The 21107-nt window shown below is 41.7% G+C and overlaps 1 protein-coding gene across 6 annotated transcripts in view; it reads left to right on the top strand.

Annotated features, from left to right (window-relative positions):
• The window catches only part of ABI1 (abl interactor 1), a 140229-nt gene that overhangs the window by 94101 nt on the left and 25021 nt on the right, over positions 1 to 21107 (top strand). For 3 of the 6 annotated variants that reach the window (XM_039357655.1, XM_039357653.1, XM_039357651.1), the window contains exons 3-6: positions 9544 to 9720; positions 14214 to 14228; positions 14859 to 14959; positions 19340 to 19480. In XM_039357655.1, coding sequence (XP_039213589.1) covers positions 9544 to 9720; positions 14214 to 14228; positions 14859 to 14959; positions 19340 to 19480 — 434 coding nt within the window. The remainder of the gene's footprint in view (positions 1 to 9543; positions 9721 to 14213; positions 14229 to 14858; positions 14960 to 19339; positions 19481 to 21107) is intronic. The other 3 variants (XM_039357656.1, XM_039357654.1, XM_039357652.1) reach the window with 1 other exon arrangement.

Below are 21107 nucleotides of genomic sequence, written 5' to 3'. Positions count from 1 at the left end.
CGGATCATTCCAACCTTCATCCCTGCCAAGGTCCTCAATGCCAACCGTCTCAACACGACCCACACTGCTCGACCACCCTAGTGCTACCTCGCCCCACCATTCACCAGGATTAGACTCTTCCAGCTCCTCTGAGTATGATGGAATGACAGACCAGTGGTCGGATTGTGAGGAGCCTCCACAAGATTCCCATCCCATGGCAGAGCTCTTTAACGCTTCACTTTTTCCATCCCTACTTTGCAGGGCATGCGCAGCGGGTAAGATCACTTCTGACCCTATTCCCACCCTGGAGGCCTCCGCTGGTCAAGACACGAATCCGCTGTTCTCGGAACCGGTAATTCGGTGTCAGCAAATCCTCTGTTGCCCTTTATTCCTTAAGAATGTTCAGGGACAATGGGAATCCCTGGTCGCACAACCTTCCCAGGGGAGAGCTGAGCATAAGATAGTAGATATGGCCCAAAATTTAACTGATCTATTGGAGGTGCCTAAAGTGGATGAATCCCTAGCCCCACTATTCTCAGCCACCAGGGTACCAGCAGATGTATCTGATGCCCTTAAGGCGGAGGATAAGAAATCCGAGCTAGCATTTTGCAAAGCTCATCAAGCATCTGCGTGGGCAGTGAAGGCGGCAACCTCCACTTCCTTTTTCGCTAGAATTTCCCTTAGGCAACTTCAGGAGAGGATTCCCCTGGAGGAGGTCAGAGTCCACCAGGACCTGACCAAACTGATAGCGACCTCTGAGTACATGGCAGATGTGTCCTTATACACCATCAGGCACTCGGCTGTTTTCCTTACATCGGTTCACCAAACCCTCAACCTCCTTGTGGTAAGCACCCTCATTAATATCATGAATAGGCCCACAACTGTTGTATCATCTGCGAACTTCATAATATGGTTTGTGGCAAACCTAGCACAACAGTCATGGGTCAACCAGGTGAACAGCGGACTTAGGATGCAGCCCTGAGGAGAACCTGTGCTCAAGAAAATGATGTTAGAAATATTTGTTCCTGCTTACACATATTGGGGCCTGTTAGTAAGAAAAATCAAGAATCCAGTTGCACAAAGGAGTGTTTAAGCCTAAAAGACCCAGTTTGTCTACTAGATGCTGGGGAATTATTGTGTTAAACGCTGAAGTGAAGTTGACAAACAACAAATGCACATGAGCATTTCTTTCCTCTAAGTGCTCCAAGCTCAGATGGAGAACAGAAGAAATAGCATCCTCCGTACAGCGATTTGGTCGGTAAGCAAACTGAAGCGGGTCAAATGCTGGCAGGAGGCTACATACAATAATATCCTTTTATCAGCATCTCAAAGCATTTCATAATGATGGATGTCAGTGCAACTGAAAGGTAATCATTGAGGCCTATAATTGTGGACTTTTTTGGCACAGGCAAAATGATGGCTGTCTTAAAACACGATGGGACCACTGCCTGCTGCATTGAGAAATTGAAAATAACTGTATAAGAACACAAGACAGCTCATCTGTGCATTCCCTAAGAACAGACATGTCAAACTCGTGATGTCACGTGACGTCACGAGATGTATCGGAACTATTTTGAGATTGCCGGCAATGGGGTGGGCATGGCTTCCGGATGATGAGTCCAGCCCGTGGGCCGGCAGTTTGACACCCCTACTTAAGAACATGTCCAGGGATATTATCTGGGCCTGCTGCTTTCCAAATGTTAACTTTCTTCAGTGTTTTCTGGACAGAGAAAAATTATCCAGGGTAAAGTTTGATCTTTGCCAAATAATTCTTGCTATGTCTGATCTATTTCTAGAATTTGGATGCATCACATGTGCATACATAATTACAATAATTTTCTTACAATAATTATCTTTAGAATAAAAAGCAATTGAGGATGAGGCTAAATACAAGATTGCCGGATGTTGGGATTTGGCTACATGTGCAAATGTGTGTTATTGTGTTAAACTTAACAATTTAAGAGATTGATTGGGAAATTGAAATGAAATTCCGATTGTTAGCTGGGACTGGACCTTGGAACAAAACCATTTGCAAACATCATTGCCAAAATCTGAAATTTTACTGACATATTCAAATACTTTCTTCCAGGTTTTTATAGATTGCAAGCTTTTAAAAATTTTTCTCCATCATTATGAATCAGGAAATTAAAAAACTTAACACATAGACACAAAATTAAAAAAGAGTAAAAGACATACTGGAAAATTGTTATCAGTAGCATCAAGTACAAGAAAGATTATTCTTCTAGTAATTTTGAATATGTTTTTAAAATTTCATTTTGAATAAGTTCTAATTCTTGATATTTATATACACCGTTACCTTTTAAGTTGTTTCCCGAATTACCTTGCATTGTGTTTTGCAATTTATGGAATTATAAATGGTGCAGAGACTTTGTATTTGTGGTTCCTTTATATTGTAAAACATAATATTAAGAATTATCTCAAATATCTGAAAAGCATCATTAGGAATTTGTATTTAAGTTGTATAATATATAACTAGGAGAGTAATCTTTCTTGTAGTTGGTGCTATTGATAACAATTTTCCAGTATGTCTTTTCCTCTTTTCTTTTAATTTTGTGTCTATGTGCTAAGTCTCCTGATTCATAACAATGGAGAAAAATTTAAAAACCTGAAACCATGAAAAGGAGGAGGCTGACAAATGTAGGAGGAGGCTGACATTTGCTATCCTTATTTTTATTTATTTTATTGAATTTCCATGGGTACCAACTTGCCAGGATGTGATTAATCTCAGTTAAAAACTATAAACATCAGCAAAGTAAAAAAAATAATTAGCAAAATTTAATATATCTTCCAGAATAGAAGAATTCTATAGTTTAAAAAATGTTTAGTTTCTGATTATAGGTTCTTGATATATGCATAATATTTTAAATTTAGATTTTTCTGTGACCAGAAAACTGATTTTCTTCCAGGATATTTTTTCTAATTACTTTTGAGATCCATCTCTTCTCCAGCAGGATGGCTGTAGAGTCCAATGGATGGGTTCTATGACAGCCTTCCTGCCCGGCAGACTGGGTAAAAACTTTGGCCACATCCCTTCCTTTGGGCGTGACCCCAGTTTTGACTCAGTCTCGAAGCCTGGTAGAAGTGCGAGAAGCAGCTCTCAGGAAACAAAAAGGAATTTCACTCCCAAAAAAAGAGAAATCTTCCCCTCTTCCTTCCAATTTGAAAGCAAGGTTTTCTGGCAGCTGATAGGATCTTTGACGGGTGCAGCCAGGATCGTCGGAGTGGTGAGAGGGGCTTCAGGGCGGCTAGCCGGGGAGGCTTGGACCGGGGCCGGATTGCTCGCCGATATCCGGCCCACCGAGCAGCTGTTTGGCGCGGGGACCTCACACCGGATTGCTCGCCGCTCTCCGGCCCGACAAACAGCTGAGTGGCCGACTCCGCTCGGCCGACGGAACAGAGGCGCCGCTCGGCGCTAAACAGCTGAGCGGCGCGGGAAGCAGCAAACCGTGGCGCCGCTCGGCATCGATCAGCTGAGCGGCGCGAGAAGCACGCCCTGAACAGAGCAGAGCTCTAGCGCCGTTCTTTCTCCTCAGCGGAGAGGCGCAGCCCCCTTAAGGCCAAAGGAATTACCTTTTGCTGAATTTAAAGATCCGCCATTGTTGAGCCTCGTGGCTTCCCGGGCGACTATTGGGAGGTGTGGCTTCCTCCCATTCGCCATTTTGAACGAGCGGATCAACCCGCCGTTTTCCCTTTGTGGGTGGGGCTACCATCTGGGCTCCTTTCCCCTGCAGATAAAGAAGGGACCCTTTATGCAATCGCCTGAGGTTACCTCAACACATTGGGGCAAGAGGAAGGAAGAGAAAAAAGAAAGAGAACTACCATCAGTTCTGATCGTGGTCTGCTGCCACAGCCACAGACTGGGGGAGAGGGAGATATTAAATGCATTGTGTCTGGACTTAGGTGAGGAGGTGAGGAGGAATAATTTCTCTAACTGTTCCTATAGTGACCTTTAGTCACTGCCTTGCAGGATCTCCTGTCCAAAGAATCCTGTCTGTCCGGCCATTGTTTGTATAGGCAGAAGAGGGCAACAGCCCCAAGCATCTGCATCTGATCTGCGTATCTTATTCCCCCACTCCAGGCATTGCCTACTCGGGGTGCCTGGCACAATGGCAGACAATGTCTCGTATTCAGTCACTGAGGTCCCTCAATTGTCCCCCCCACAGCAGCAACAAAAACGCAGATCTTCTGAACCAGAGGTGGGGGGGAAGAAGAAGGCTAAAACAAAGCACCTTACTCAGAAGGGACAATCTAAAACGGCTGAGCGAGAGGCTTTGAGGAGACATTTGGCTTTAGAACGACAAATTAGCAGGGCGCAGAGAACCAATTCCAATGGGACAAGCGTGGTTTCCCCTGTCCCAGTGGTGGCGCCCAGCTCGGAACCTACTGCCCAGGAGGTTCTCAAAACTTGGTCTCCTCCTGGGGAAACTGAACAGTTAGATTCCTCCAATCCCTCCTCACCAGCTTCTTCACCCGACCACACTCCAGTGCGCCACTCCAGCGACAAAGCGCAGGAGAACATATGGTCGGCACAATTTCAGGCATTCATGCAGGATGCCTTTTCCCAGTTCATGGCTTCTAAGGGGCAAGTGGCTTTTCATACACCCCATAAGGGACGAACTAGGCCGCCCCCTACCAACATTTCTGAGACTTCCTCTCAAATAGGAGAGGGTGACTCATTAGACCTCGATATGTCAGACATGCCCCTTTCGGAGGATGAGGAGACCGCACCTGAGCAGGCGGCAAGCTCTGGCCTCTTTAACCCAGCACTCCTAAGATCACTCCTGATAAAGGCAGTCTCCACGGTCAGCCTCACATCAGTACAGGAAGAGAAGCCCTCTACAAGCAAGGAGGCCAATCCTCTATTTGCCAAAAAGGTTCCACAGGATAAGTACATTCCATGTCCGGAGGTCTTCATGACCACGGTAGAGGAACAATGGTCCTCACTTGCAAGCCCACCGGTACCCAATAGCGTGGAAAGAAAGCTTTTCAACCTCTCTCCCTCCTTCTCGAACATGTTAGAGGTCCCCACGGTAGATAACCCCTTGATCTCATTATTTTCTACCTCCGCAATTCCAGGGGACATGGCGGAAGCCTTGAAACCTGAAGAAAAGAAATTTGAACACTCCCTCCGTCGTTCCCACATGGCTGCAGCCTGGGCGGCTAAAGCAGCCACTTCATCATCATTCTTCGCGAGGGCCTGCATCATGTGGTTGAGGGAACTGCAAAGCACGGTGCCTCCAGATCAGGTCAGAGTACACCAGACATTGGCCAAGCTCCTCGCGGCCTCTCAGTTCATGGCTGACGCTTCGCTGTACGCAACAAAGTACGCGGCAAGATCCATTGCGGCCACAGTGGCCTCACGTAGACTACTGTGGCTCAAAAATTGGAAGACAGACCTGAGGTCCAAGTGGCGTCTCTCGATGTCCAAATACAGCGGGGCTTCCCTATTTGGGTCCATTCTGGACCCGCATGTCAGTGAGGGCAGAGACAAGAGGAAGATCTTAGTTCACCCATCAAAGAAGTTTGATAGGAGAAGCAGCCAAGACTTCCGGAGATAGGGATCCCGTCCAGGAAGCCCCTGGGAATGGAGGCAGCCCTTTCGGTCAGGGCAATCCTGGGACTGGCCCAGAGGCTCGCGATCCTTCTACCCGAGACAGGATCGACCCCAGGATCGCCAAAGCACAGGAGCCAGAGGCCAGTTCCAGTCCAGACATCCATATAGGGGATCGGGAGGCAGATCCTTTAAGCGCACCAAGTGATGCCAAACGGGACACTCCCATCGGGGGTTGGTTAGGAAATTTCATCGAGGTCTGGGAGCAGACCACTACCGACGCCTGGGTCTTGGAGACGATCAGACATGGTCTGACCTTAGACTTTTGTTCTCCCCCACCAAACCGGTTCATCAGATGTCCCATCTCCAGAAAGGTACACAAGGCAAGGTTGTTAACTTTGGCCATAGCTCACCTCCTGTCAATTCAAGCCATAGAGAGGGTACCAAAGGGAGAGAAAGGAAGAGGATTTTATTCCATCCTCTTCGTTATCCCGAAGTCATCAGGAGGATGGAGAGCAATATTGGACCTGAAGGGCCTGAATTATTACATAAAATACAGGAGGTTCAAGATGCACTCCTTGAAATCCATCCTAGCCAGCGTCAGGGAAGATGATCTACTATCCTCAATAGACCTAACAGAGGCGTACCTACACATTCCCATTCATCCCAGTTACCGGAAATTCCTCAGATTTACCTACGCGGGCCGACATTACCAATACAGGGCCCTACCCTTCGGGCTATCCTCAGCGCCAAGGGTATTTACCAAGATCCTAGCTGTAATAGCGGCCCATCTCAGGCTGATGCCGGTTCGCGTACAGTTTTATCTGGACGACATCTTGATCCAGTCCAGATCTCAGGAACAAGCAAAGGCAGATCTCAAGACAACAATCCGAACCCTACAGGGGCATGGATTCTCGGTCAATTTGGCCAAGAGTCACCTCACTCCCTCAAGGAGGCTGCAACACCTAGGCGCAGTAATAGACTCGTCACAGTGCAGGGTATACCTTTCCCAGGAACGACGAATCAGCATATCCAAGCTAATTCACCAAATTCAGAGAATCAGGAGAGTGCCCTTGATACAGCTCTCAAAACTCCTGGGAAAGACGATATCTTGCATGGGCATTATACCATGGGCAAGGCTCCACTCGAGGGAGTTGCAGTGGTTCCTCCTACCCTACCAGAGGAGGAATCTCAGCACCTCCAACAGGAAGGTCTTGGTACCAGTACAGGTGATGAGATCACTGAAATGGTGGATATCTCCAAGATACTCAAGGGAAGCGTATTCAAAGAGCCGGACAGGGTCACGCTCACGACAGATGGGAGCCCACTTGGGAACCCAGATAGCACAGGGCCAGTGGGACCAGAAGGACCTTTCACACAGTATCAATTGGCTAGAGCTCCGGGCCATCCACCTGGCTCTACGTCATTTCTCATACCTAGTAACAAGGAGGCACGTCCTCGTGTTAACAGACAATGTAGCAGCCAAGGCCCATGTAAACAAGGAAGGGGGAACGCGATCAGTGGAACTAATGAAGGAGGCATTAGCTCTGGCTCGGTGGGCAGAAACCAATGTGAGTTCTATCAGAGCAGAACACATCTCGGGGGAGGCAAACACCCAGGCAGACTCCCTGAGCAGAGCCAAGGTGGATCAGTCGGAATGACGCCTGGATCCGGCTCTGTTCGAGGAGATCTCCTGGAGATTCGGACAACCGCATCTGGACCTATTTGCCAATCACAAGAACACTCAACTTCCCAGGTTCTTCCCCAGATTCCCGTCTCCGGGGTCGGAGGGAACGGATGCTCTCAGTTGTCGGTGGCCGGCACATCTCCTGTACGCCTTTCCACCGTTGCCCTTGATACCGGCGACCATACACAAGCTGATCCTGGAAAGCGCAGAGATAGTCTGCGTTGCCCCGCATTGGCCACGGCGCCCGTGGTTTGCCGACCTCGTGGACCTTTCGATATCACCCCCGTGGAGGATTCCCCCGGACAGAGTAACACTCAGCCAGGGCAAGTTCGTACACCCAGACCCCTAGTGGCTACAACTAGCCGCCTGGCATTTGAGCGGCAAAGTTTAGCCAAGCAATCTTACTCGGCAGGGGTGATATCGATCATACAAGCTTCACGGCGAGCGTCCACGAACAGGATTTACGATGCTACATGGAAAGGCTTTTGTAGGTGGTGCGTTTCTCTGCACCTAGATCCAGCTGCAGCATCTATCCCCAACATTCTAGATTATCTCCTGGAGGGTCTTAATAAGGGCCTATCAGTCAACACTATTCGCAGACAGATATCGGCTCTCTCAACTTACTCTCCTGCGACAACTTAACATCCCTAGCGCAACATCCAGCGATTAGCGCCTTCTTAAAAGGGGCGACCAACACAAAGCCTCCAGTCATACACAGGTACCCGTCTTGGAACTTGCCTAAAGTCCTTCTAGCCTTGACATCAGCACCCTTTGAGCCTCTTGAATCATGTTCCCTTCATCACCTATCGCTGAAGGTAGCCTTCCTTGTGGCAATTACTTCAGCAAGGAGAATTTCAGAACTAGCGGCACTGTCAGTAAGAAAGGATCTGTGTACCTTCTTCAAGGACAAGGTCGTTCTTAGGCCAGATCCGGCCTTCATTCCGAAAGTAAACAGCGTCTTTCACAGATCTCAGGAACTGACCCTTCCTGATTTCTGCCCAAAACCCAAACATAGGCTAGAGCATAGATGGCACAAGCTGGACGTGCGTAGAGCGCTGTGTTTCTACGTGAAACGCACTTCGGCCTTCCGCAAGACGGAGGCATTATTTGTTTCCTTTCAACCATCAACTATGGGAAAGAAGGTGTCTTCTTCCACCATAGGTAGGTGGATCAGGGCCTGCATAGCCCAAGCCTACGTTTCGCAGGGACTGCCAGTACCCGCACATGTGACTGCGCATTCAACACGGAGCGCAGCCACATCTGCGGCATGGCTAACACAAGCGCCGGTGGAAGAAATTTGCAAGGCAGCAACTTGGTCTTCACCGTCCGTCTTCATTCGGCATTACCGTTTAGACTCCCTTGTCGCAGCAGATGCTGCTTTTGGTAGAAGAGTGCTACAGCAAGTCGTGTCTGCTCAGAATTCGGTAGCCTAGACATTCCCTCCCAAGGGGACATGAGGGCTTTGGTATGTCCCATCCATTGGACTCTACAGCCATCCTGCTGGAGAAGGGGCGTTGTCTTACCTGAACGCCTTTTCTCAGCAGGATGATGTAGAGTCCAAGCCCACCCAGGGGTTAGGTCTAGGCAGGTATATAAGAAAGAGCTGCAATATCAATTCCAACAAAGTTTCTCGCCTAAGTCAAAACTGGGGTCACGCCCAAAGGAAGGGGTGTGGCCAAAGTTTTTACCCAGTCTGCCGGGCAGGAAGGCTGTCATAGAACCCATCCATTGGACTCTACATCATCCTGCTGAGAAAAGGCGTTCAGGTAAGACAACGCCCCTTTCTTACAAAATGTTGACTTTCTTTTAATTATGGCACAGTTCCTGAGATCAAGTTGTTTTATAGAAAAAGCTTCCTTTTCTGTGATTATATGTAGATTGTTATTTACCTTTTCTATCTAATTGGTATAGTTAAAATTAAAAAAAGGTATGATATTGGATGTGTTTTTGCTCCATATTGTGTAATTGCACCATAATTGCAAGAATGCATGGGAGGAAGCAATCTCCAGCTGAGCAGGAAAACACTGTCTTAAAACTATGAGAATGTTCTAGCAAAAATGATGTTTGGAATAATGGTATATGTTATGTAAGCTATTTGCCTACATCCAATTTCTTTCCAGTTTTACTTATATTTAGAGCCCACTCTCTCTGGTGGTTTCAGAGAGCAATCAAACATAAGAAAAAATGCTGATTAAGTTATTCTCTATATTGATCAAGGTATAATATATTATATATTATGCAAAAAATCATTAAAATAAAATTCAAATTGTTAAGCATGCATTTATGTGTTTTATTTTCTTTACAGACAGTGGATATACATAAAGAAAAAGTTGCCCGTAGAGAGATTGGCATTTTGACAACCAATAAGAATACCTCCAGAACACACAAAATTATAGCTCCAGCAAACATGGAGCGTCCTGTAAGGTATATTCGAAAACCAATAGACTACACAGTATTGGATGATGTAGGCCATGGTGTGAAGGTAAGACTTTGGTTCTTGTTCTAGACATTGTCAATCTTTTAAGATAACAAATAACATTGATACCATTTGTTATTTTGGTCCTTCTAAATTGATTTTCAATTCAATGTAACTTACATAAGAAATTCAATATTTGGTGGTGATGGTCATTTTCTTTTTGTTTTATATTATCTTTTTAAGCCTTTTGTATCCAAATGTTAGCTTCCTAATTTCTTTATGAACTGAATTTATTTTCAAAAGTTTATTGAAAAAGTAATTATCATGTTATGTTGCTGAAAAACTATATGTATACAAAACTCTGTACAGAATATACATAGCTACAAATATCACCTTTGTCATGAATCCAAAAATACATTTATGATATTTGCCCTTCCACTTTAAACAGCTTTCACTATTCTGATAGTGAGATTTAATTTCCCTGCTGTATTGTACAGCAGTTATGAGGACTATCTTTTGAACCTCTGAAGATAGAAGTTGTAGTCATTGCCTATTATGGGCGTATCTCAAGATAGTCATAAAGTGAATTACCCACACAATCAGCCTAGTAGTTTACAAACTTTTTTGCAGTGGTTTTTAAGTGAACCTATTGTTCACTATGGGGCATTTATGACAAAAACTGGAAGATGAGACTGGATTTCAGCAAAAACATAGAAAATTGCAATCACATGACTGCAGGATGGGATGCCACAAATTGCCATAAATGCGAATGGGTTGCCAAGGGACCAAAATATGGTCACGTGACATCTCTCTCTCTCTCTCTCTCTCTCTCTCTCTCTCGTGTCTGTGTATATGAGAGAGAGAAAGAGAGAGAGGGAGGGAGGGAGGGAGGGAGAGAGAGAAGAGAGAGAGAGAGAGAGAGAGAGAGAGAGAGAGAGAGAGAGAGAGAGAGAGAGAGAGAGAGAGAGGATGGTGCAGGGGTTAGAATGCACTATTGCATGCTAACTCTGCTCTCAGTTTGGCCCTGACTTGGTCAAGGTTGAGTCCATCCTTCCATGATCAGTAAAATGAAGACCCAAATTGTTGGGGCAATATGCTGACATTGCAAACAGCCCAGAGAATGCTATAAAGCATTGTGAGGTGGTATGTAAGTCTAAATGCTGTTCTTTTTGCCATGAGTACCATTTGGGGGGGGGGTCAAAGTGAAGTACCTGTTCCTCAGGTACTTCACTGAAAGGCAAACAGTGTAGACCAGGGATCTTCAAACTTGGCCCTTTTATGACTTGTGGACTTCAATTCCCAGAATTTCTCAGCGAGCAACGCTGAGGAATTCTGGGAATTGAAGTCCACAAGTCATAAAAGGGCCAAATATGAAGAGCCCTGGTGGAGACAGAAACCTTAGGGTTTCATATGGAGTCCTCTTATCTTGCTGGAATGTTACATGGAAGGGAAGGCAGTGGCATATTCCAGAGACAATAGTAGACAATCCCTTCAGTCAACCAGAATCTACCACTGCATCTAAATTTTAAATGATAGTCAGTCTTTAATTTTGATCTATTGAACTAAATCACATTTATTTGATAAAAGTAATCATGGATGAATTTAAATATAACGATTTATTATGTCAAAAAGTTAGTGTTTCCTGTTTTTTCCACCAGATATGCTTGATAAGGGGAAGAGAATATTAAAGAATTGTTTGCCATTGGATGCAATAACTGAATCACTACATCCGGAAAAGATTGCTATTTCATTACATTAAATAAATATTATTGTAATATTTACATCGAGGGATATTTTTGCTTGTTTATTTTTGAGGCAAAATGCTTATATTTGACATAAGCAATACTTTGTCTTGTTTTAGCTTTCATAGCGTATATAAAAATAATTGTTACATTAATTTTTTTTCTAGAAACAAAGATGATAATTTCTTGAAACTGCTGAAGCATTTGTGTAGTTTATAGTAGTGCTATATGTTAAACATCTGTTTTGGTGAAAGCTCAGTGAACAAAGACAATGATGCAGAGCTGTTGAAGGAACAAGGAAGTAGGAGTATAATTCCAGATCTGCTTTTTTCCACTTAAAGCAGTTTATGCAAGTCACTTCCTTGAAGCCTTTTAAGCAGAGACATGCTGTGCAAAAGACTATAAAATGACAACTCTGTCCATTTAAAATTGCCCAAATTACCAGTCATTGTGCTCCTAATGGTCTCATTCTTTATAGAGGCAGCCATTTCTGATTATGAATCTTGTACAGCAGTAATCAAAGGTCAAATTTAGATGTGTTCATCAAGCCATTATAAACTTTTTCATTACCGTGTTCATTTATTAAACCTGTGTGCTGCCCAACTCTCAGCAAGGTCTGATTGGTTCATAACAATCAAAGAAATTACAAAAAAAGCATAAAATAAAAAGATAAAATTGTTATAGCAAGCACAATGAACTGAGGAGCCTCACAATCCCTTGTCAAAGGCTTGGGTAAAAGAGCTAGGTCTTCACAGCTCCTCTAAACAACAGCAGAGTGGGTGGCTATCCAGATCTCAGGATGAGCATTGCTCCAGAGAGCAGGTAATATTAAGATAAGGCCTTCTGAAATCCCAATGGATTATATTGTTTAAATTGCGTGGCAAATCTTCAGGATTAAATCAGCCAAGCAAATGTATGGGAGATAGGTGATCCTTTTATTATTTTCTGTGCAAGGAGCATTTCATTTGAGGTTGCAAGCATTCACAGACAGGGTGTTAATTTGTTGAAGAATGTACATATGCGGAAGATCTAAATTGGTATGAAATTCATTCATTCAGTCAGTCAGTCAATCTATTCAGTCAGTCAGTCAATCCAGTCAATCCAGTCAATCAATCAATCAATCAATCAATCAGTCAATCAATCCATTTAGTCAGTCAGTCAGTCAATCAATTCACTTGTGTATCTATCCATCTCACATGTATTATTGAAACCTAATAGGAAATTTCCTGTTGGTTATCTTGAATGAAATACATTTAAATAAATATATGCAATTGTAATTTTTGAAGTATGCATTTCTGAACAGGAAATTTATTTTCCAGATTGTAGTAGTGATAATGAAATTGAGTTTAAATAATGTCAAATCAAAGGTCTTATTATTTACCTCATATAGTAAATATATCCACTGAAAGAACCACTATAAGTAGTCCTCGACTTACAAGCACAATTGAACCCAAAATGTCTGTTGTTATGTGAGACATTTGTTAAGTGAATTTCAGCCCATTTTATGACCTTTCTTGCCTCAGTCATTAAGTGAATCACTGCAGTTGATAGATTAGTAACCCAGTTATTAAGGGAATCTGGCTTCCCCACTCACTATGCTTGTCAGAAGCTTGCAAAAGGTGATCACATGATTTTGGGACATAGCAACGGTCGTAAATATGAACCAGTTGCCAAGCATTCAAATTTTGATGACGTGACCATGTGGATGCTGGAAAGATTGCAACTGTGGAAAATAAACATAAGTCACCTTTTCTCAGTGCCATTGTAACTTTGAATGGTAACTAAATGAACTGTTGTAGGTTGAGGACTACCTGTAGTTATGCAACTTTTCTATGGCATCCTAGGGTGCCTTCAAAATGTTCCAAAATTTTGTATCTGTTTCTTTTTTTGGAGATGGATCATGAACATAATCATTTTGAATATGAAAACATGATTTAAGAATAACTGGCTTCTTCTTAACACATTTGGATTGGATCAGACGGTCATTGTTACATTCCTAGTTTTCTTAGTTGGGTATTATTTCTATACATAGCACCAAAGAAAAAGAAGAAGAATTGTTTGAATGAAGCGTTCAGGGAGGAAAAATAAGTTGTTTGTAATTCTGTAGAAGTACTTAGGCTTCTCATGGACAAGCTTTGGGTATGAGTTAAAGAACAAAGATTTAGAAGAAGCACAGTTCTTTTACTGTGTTGCTGCTTAGATGTACAACTACATGAAGAGAAAATAGTATGAACTAAGCTGGCATACTGTGAACTAGACTAGTGTTTATAAAAGCAGCTTTGGGGTAGAAACACAACTACAGCATAGAAATGTCTGCTTCATTCATAATGTGATGCAAATTAACCTATTATAAAATCAACTCGATAAAGGATATACTGATCAACATCTGGATTAGGGTGGTTTTGTGTAATATTATTTAATAAATTCTATTTGTACTATACCCACCAAATTGCGAAGGAATTTTGGTAGAGTTTGGCCCTCATTCCCAGTCTCTCCTCATTTCTACCTGAAAGCGTTTGCAAGTTGTTCTTCAGTCTGTGTATTAAGTGCTACTTTTCAGAGTGGGTCACAATTGCTGTAGCCATAACACCATATTTTCAGTTATGAGAGAAGAACAGTTACAAACCTTTTGGGGAAACTTGTTAGTCACAAGTAATAGCTTGCTGTATCTGAACTGCAACTATCAGTTGCAAAAAAAATATGCCAAGAAAATATTCATATATTGCACCATCAGTATTTAAAACCTGCCATATGGACAATGATAGATGTGCCATTAATTTCTGCTTTTCTTCCTTCTTTTCTTTTTGCCAACGTAAGTGGCTAAAAGCCAAGGTAAGAAGAGTTATTTATCATTTGACCCAGAACACTCTATGACAACAGAGGCTGAGCCATTACACTTGAAAGCTAGTGCCCTCTCCTTTAGTTCTGTGCTCCTTTTTACACTTATAGGTTATTTAGATGTGTTTAATTTCAGCTCCAACTGACAGTTAATATATTACTGATATACATCAACAGAGGCATTTTATTCATAGATAACATTTAATTTCTCTAACAGCATAGTGCTTTGCTTTGATCTAGCAGTTGCTTTTTCTCTTAACGTTTTAAACAAGGTTTCCCAGAAACACTTGCATGCCTATGCTAATCAGATGCAGTTGGAAAAAATGAATATATTGACCAATCTTGAATATTAAAAGTAATTTATTTGGTTTAATATGGTCACTGAAGTCAGATTTCTTTCATAAACCAGCACAGCTTACTGGCATTTCACTGGTGGGCATGAAATTACAAAGGGATGGTGGAAGAAATGAATTACTCTTAAGCCTAACCAAGTAGGCAGCAAAATAAGCTGTATTCTAAAAGCTGTCTGGGAATCCTTCTTCATATTATGATGTTGAAGCACATAACATTTATTTGAACTGTTCCATTTAAAAAAAATATTAAAGCATTTATTCTGGTTTTTAGCATGGAAGCAATCAGCCTGCAAGAACTGGCACTTTGTCAAGAACAAATCCTCCTACACAGAAACCGCCAAGTCCTCCTATGTCAGGCCGAGGAACGCTAGGGTAAGAACAAGGTTTCTGCTTTTTATGTTGACAAAGACAACAATTCTGATAGGTTATGCAATACTGGATTGAGGATTAAGTCTTCTTATTTTTAATGGGAAGTAACTTGAATCCTAAGTCCATTTATTTCTAAGAATTCGTGTTATGACCCCAGGACCATCTCCTAAATGGTGATGTGAGGATACCAACTCAGTTGATGGAGTTCTCTTGAAGCTCTGCTACTGTCAAAAGGTTTTCTGAATGTCCAAAGAGAATTTTCACTCTGGAACCAGTAAAACATTTTATTTAGGTTGCTGGTCAGTAAAAAAAACTGGATTAAACTCAATCGACTCTCTTTTTCTAATTCAAGAGAATATCAATTCTGGGAGAAATACTGAACTTAGAAAGGAAGATTTTTGCTTCATATATTTGAATATAAGAGGCCCCTAGCCCAGTGATGGGATTCAAATACCTGAACATCCGGTTCTCTGGATGCAGGCCTGGCTTCAAGGCCTAGAATGGACTTCCGGAAGTGATATCCATGCACTTGCTGTGGGTTGTTCTAGGCCTGGGAAGCTTCCTCCAGACCTCCGAGGCCTAGAACAGATTTCCAGAAGCAGCATGGGTTCAGCCGAACTCAACAAAATTTAGCTACCGGTTCTACTGAAACGATGCAAACCGGCTGAATCCTACCACTGCCCTAGCCCCTTTAATAAATAGCCCCTAATACCCTTTGGGTGTCTTAGACTGCACTTCCAGTTATACTTGCTAGATTAGCCATTGCCTGTGCTGGCAGACAAGAAATGCAGTCTCTACTGAATTGGTCAGAGGCACTGTGCTGGAAAAGGCCATTCTGCTGTATGGGCAGGAAGGTTGGTAACTAGCTGTCCTTTGTTTGTTTGGATAAGTTGTTGTGCTATTAGTACTTACAGTCTCAAGACACTCTCAAGAAGGGTGAAAATACTTTGTATACTAAGCTAGCTGCAATAGATTTTACAAATACCCGTGCTACATGCCACAACACACACACACACACACACACACACACACACACACACACACACACACACTGCATGAAAGATAATCTATCAAGCCTAGGTTCTAAATAGAAATTTAAGAAAACTGTATAATCTCAAAGGAATTTTTAGATAGAAATAATTTAATTGGCCTTAAGACATTATTTATAATGTGATAAATAAGGAAGTAGTTGGATGAGATTATACACCTTTAGCAAACTGACCGTAATTGCTGAAAACTTGAGGAAAAAGTATGTAGAAGACATAAGCCAATAAATTGGTGAAGGCAATAAAAATCCCTTTTTTTATTACTGCTAACATGGACATGTTCACAAAATCTACCAGGAGACACACTCAGCACAAGGAAGACTTGAAATACATTCACTGAATTTTTTTGCCAGAAAAACACCTTGTGATATGTACATACCCATTATGCTGTTCCTCTGTGTGGCAAGGCATGTTAAGGATAAAAGGGAATAAAAATAGGAAGTAAAAAAAGCAATAAAGGGGTAACTGAAAAAGAAGAAAAGAGACTACAGTTAAAATTAATTGTCTCCAACATGTATGATTTACTATATTTTTCTATTTCTGCAAACTAATTTTGCCTCTACTGTGTCTATAACACTTAATTTGTTCTTTAAATTCTGAACTCTTTTTTTTAAGGATTTTTAAGGATTTCACGTCCATCTAGCCATAAATTTCTTAATCTTTCCCTTCTTCTTAACCTGCATGTTTCACAATTTGACCCTCATTCCTTGCTTTATTTCATACTTGTCAATCAATTTGGAATTCAGTTCACTCCATACATTCTTAAACCTTTCAGTTCTTGTTTTACCACCTGCATTTCTTAAATATTTCACTTCTGCTGAATTTAACTTCTGTATTTTGACTGATGCACACAACACTCACTTCCATGTAATAAAGTGACCACAAATATATTCTTACATACAGCTAGGGAAATTCATTTGTCAAACTGTCTGGAGGCTTTACTTCTTTAACAACATCTATTTGCTCTCATTTTTTTGCCATTTAGATTTTTCAGTGATATTCTCACTCTTCCTGCCTGACACAACTATCTAGGTTCTTGATATATTAATTTTCAGATCCAAACTCCTCTTATCAAACAATCAAACATTTACTGAAGATTATTTGCCAGCAAAAGTCAGCCAACACATAGCATATCTACATATTTACATACATAACAAACTTACTGTTATGCCCCTACCAACACATCTGTAATGTAACTGCAGGTATTCCTAATACATAAATACTTTAAACAACCAAGAGAACATTATACATTTTTGTCTTAACCCTGTTGAACTGTTTACTAAATATTCCATTTATTGCCATGAATGCTTTACTTCATCATATGCTATTCTTATTACATTCAGCAACTATCCCTTAATTTACCTGTTCACACTACATTTTCTATAACTCAAATTTTTATACTTGTGCCTTTTCTAGATCAGTTAATGTACAATAAAATTCCATTTTCACATTCTCTCTTTCTGCTTGTATAGAGAAACAGTAACAGTAGTCTTCTAGTCATCAGGTACAGATTAAATAAGCCTCACAATTACTCCATGAGCAAATCACTTTCCATAATTTAATATTTACTCATTCTCCTGAAGGCTTCTTGTTTAGTCCTCTTTACTACCAAAACTATTGTTTATTTCCATCAAAATCATTTCACAATTTTTCTGCCTCCTAACCATTCCCTTGGTGTCTTGGTTTTTGTGCAACTATCCTTTTCTCTAGTGCAGTATGTTTCCTAATCCGTTTTTGCTATAACCATTCATTTGCTTAATTGGGGTTCTTAGCAATTGCTTTTTAATCAAATAGAGACAGAGTAAACAAGAATGCCAGCTGCAGACTGAATTTCATCAAATTGATGGAAGTGCAGGCAACACTTTTATTACCAAATATATTATTCTATATAAGGTTACTTCTATAATCTGAAGACTTGTCAGCCCTTCCAGGTAAAACAGCAGGACACATTTTTTCATCAGTTAATTCTACTTTATTATATGGCTACATGAACAAAATCATGAAAATTTGAAGGTACAAATTTATCATTGCTACTTTTAATTACTGACTTAGAGTCTTTCCTAAGTTTCTTACTGTCTGCTGAGGGCTCCTCCCTCCTCTGTCTGATTGTTTCTGGCAAGTTCATCCTCATATTCAGTTATATATCTATTCTGCAAGCTTACAGTTGTTGCCCATCTTCTACCAACTAGGACAGTGATGGCAAACCTTTTAGAGACTGAGTGCCCAAAACCCGCCCCTGCCCCACCCGCAGGGCCACCCACTGCCTTCACAGCCCGCCACAGCAGATCGCCCAGGCAGCCCAGCAGAGCCATGGTGGCCACGCCCTCTGCCCGCACCCCACATCATCTGCGCATGATGGGAAGCAAGGGTGGAGTCCCTGCTGCCCAGCTGCCATGTCCTTGGCTGCACTGCTCTGCGACTCTCCTCCAGGGGGCTGCTGGTGAGGGGGCCGCAGGGGGAGGCGGGACTGGGGCAACGGCACGTATGCCCACAGAGAGGGCTCTGAGTTTCGCCTCAGGCATGTGTGCCATAGGTCCACCACCACTGAACTAGGAGATTGAGTGTTTCGTGACACTTTCAGATTTGTCACAAATTACCAGATGTATAATCTTAGAACAATTTTATTAAAAAAGTACTGTGTTAATGAAAATAATTAATTAAATGTTAGACAGTCTGATTTGTATCTATAGGTGATCCTCGTTTAAGCCTAATTGGGGCTGAAATTTCTGTCACTAAGTGATGTAGTAGTTAGGCAAAACATCATGTGACTCCACTGCTTAGTGACCGCAGTTGTGATAGTTCTGTTATATGAGGACCACACCATTATTAGGCAACCTTATTATCGTTCTTCTGCCCTACTGTGCTCATCTCTACTTCAACTCCCCTCACCTGTGTATCTCACCCTCTAATCTCTACCCTTTGGGTCATCCTGTTCTCTGTTACTCTCCAATGCCCCTTCCGGCCTTTGCCATCTTCTTCCTCCAATGCTTGTGAGGTGTGCAAAAATCAGCTTTTGATTTTCCACATATGAAATAAGAAGGAAAAATATCCATAGATGCCTTCTTTGCAATTTATATTCCCAGAGTTATTTTTGAATAAAGAGTAACTTCATGTTGAACTGTTGCTGAGACTCATATATATGAGGTAGTCCAGCATGTCTAGAAGGTATCAGGTATTTATCAATAATATAGTTTATGTAAAGAATACTGCTGGGCAATGGACACTAAACTGCTTAACAGTTACAGTCACAGTGCAGTGACTTGTCTCCTAGTAATCTAATCAATTTTCTTTTTTCTCCTCTGTCCACTTTGCTTTTTGTCCTGCTTCATTTTGCTAGACGGAACACTCCCTATAAAACATTGGAGCCTGTCAAACCACCCACAGTCCCCAATGATTACATGACCAGTCCAGCAAGACTTGGAAGCCAGCACAGTCCTGGAAGAACCGCTTCCTTGAACCAGAGGCCGAGGACACACAGGTAAATGAAGTTTTGATGGCAAATTCGATCTTAGCAAGCAATAATAGAAGGTTGTAAATAATAGAAGGTGGTGTGTCTAGTTTAATGAAGAGAAGGACGAGGGGTGACATGATAGCAGTGTTCAAATATCTCAGGGGATGCCACAAAGAAGAAGGAGTCAAGCTATTCTCCAAAGCACCTGAAGGCAGGACAAGAAGCAACAGATGGAAACTAACCAAAGAAAGAAGCAACCTAGAACTAAGGAGAAATTTTCTGACAGAACAATTAATCAGTGGCACAACCTGCCTCCAGAAGCTGAGAATGCTCCAATACTGGAAGTTTTTAACAAGAGACTGGACAACCATTTGTCTGAAATAGTATAGGGTTTCCTGCCTGAGAAGGAGGTTGGACTAGATGACCTCCTCCTCCTCCTCCTCCTCCTCCTCCTCCTCTTCCTCCTCCTCCTCATCGAATATGTTTTATTTGATGCAAACCATTTGTTGTTTCCAAACAGATTTATTTCTAAGTAGGAACTTTTCAAGCTGGGGTGCTGCAGTGGTGATACAGAAATACATTAGAAATTTCACCCACTTTCTCTGTAGCTTTGAGGTTTCAATGTCTTTTTAGTCAGAGATTCATACTTAATGGATCTCTTTTTTCATCTTTTTTCAAAACATAAATTGCCCTATTACAATTTAGTAATTAATTGCCATATCTGCAGACTGATATAGGGGGCTTTGGGATTCATGGGCCATGGTTTGTCAATTTCTAGGTTTAAAGGAAAGAGAAATATTGTTTGTATTAGTAAAACACATGGACTACATGTATTTGCTGCATTCATTTTAAAGCTTGGTATTGATCTATTTCATCCTACAATTTTAAGAAGCTGCTGGAAACAGTGCTTATAGATTCTGGGCATCATCTTGGGAATTATTCTTTGAAGTGAAGGATTCTCAAAAACTGTATGTAGGGAAGGCATCTCGATCTATAATGACCACAACATTTTTCACTATTCTCTACTGATCTTTATGCATTGAAACAAGCCTCTATACTTATCATCTTCCCACCCTCTCAAATCAGATTTCATTCTACAGCAGGGCTATCAAGATTATTGAAATGATCCAAAAACAAGCATGATCTGAGAACTGATCTTTAACTTTTCTGTTGCTCTAAGATGGAAAGATGGGCTTAAGGCTGAAAGAAGATTGCAGAAGGAAAATCTGTCTACATGTGTAGACTTTATTAGATATTTTTCTAATTGTATAAAATAAATCTTTTATTCAACTTCATTGATCAAATAGTGAAGAAAAGAGGTTATAATTGGTTGCTCTAATACCACTTTCTCCAGTTGGTGCTTTGGGAATAAAGCTGTGGTAAAGAAACAGAGGCAAGATTTTTCAGTGCTGCCCAAATGATTTGACATAGCAATAGTAATTTTAATCAATATTTTTTCCCTTAATGACAAAATAAAAGCTTTAGTGCCCAGCATTCTTTAGGGCAAAATCTTTCTGTTCTGAGCCATTTGCTAAAGCACTGTGTTATTTAAAGCAATTGTATAAATATCTTACTTGTACATTATTTGAGACAGCAGAAATGGACTTTTCAATGTTGCAAGTGGCTTGTGATGACATTCAGCTGCAACCATGGC

Source organism: Crotalus tigris, unplaced genomic scaffold (genome assembly GCF_016545835.1).
Source record: "Crotalus tigris isolate CLP2741 ecotype Arizona unplaced genomic scaffold, ASM1654583v1 scf7180000018940.2059657, whole genome shotgun sequence".
NCBI lineage: Eukaryota > Metazoa > Chordata > Lepidosauria > Squamata > Viperidae > Crotalus > Crotalus tigris.
The sequence above is the reverse complement of the archived record's forward strand: the minus strand, read 5'-3'. Positions and strand labels throughout refer to the sequence as shown.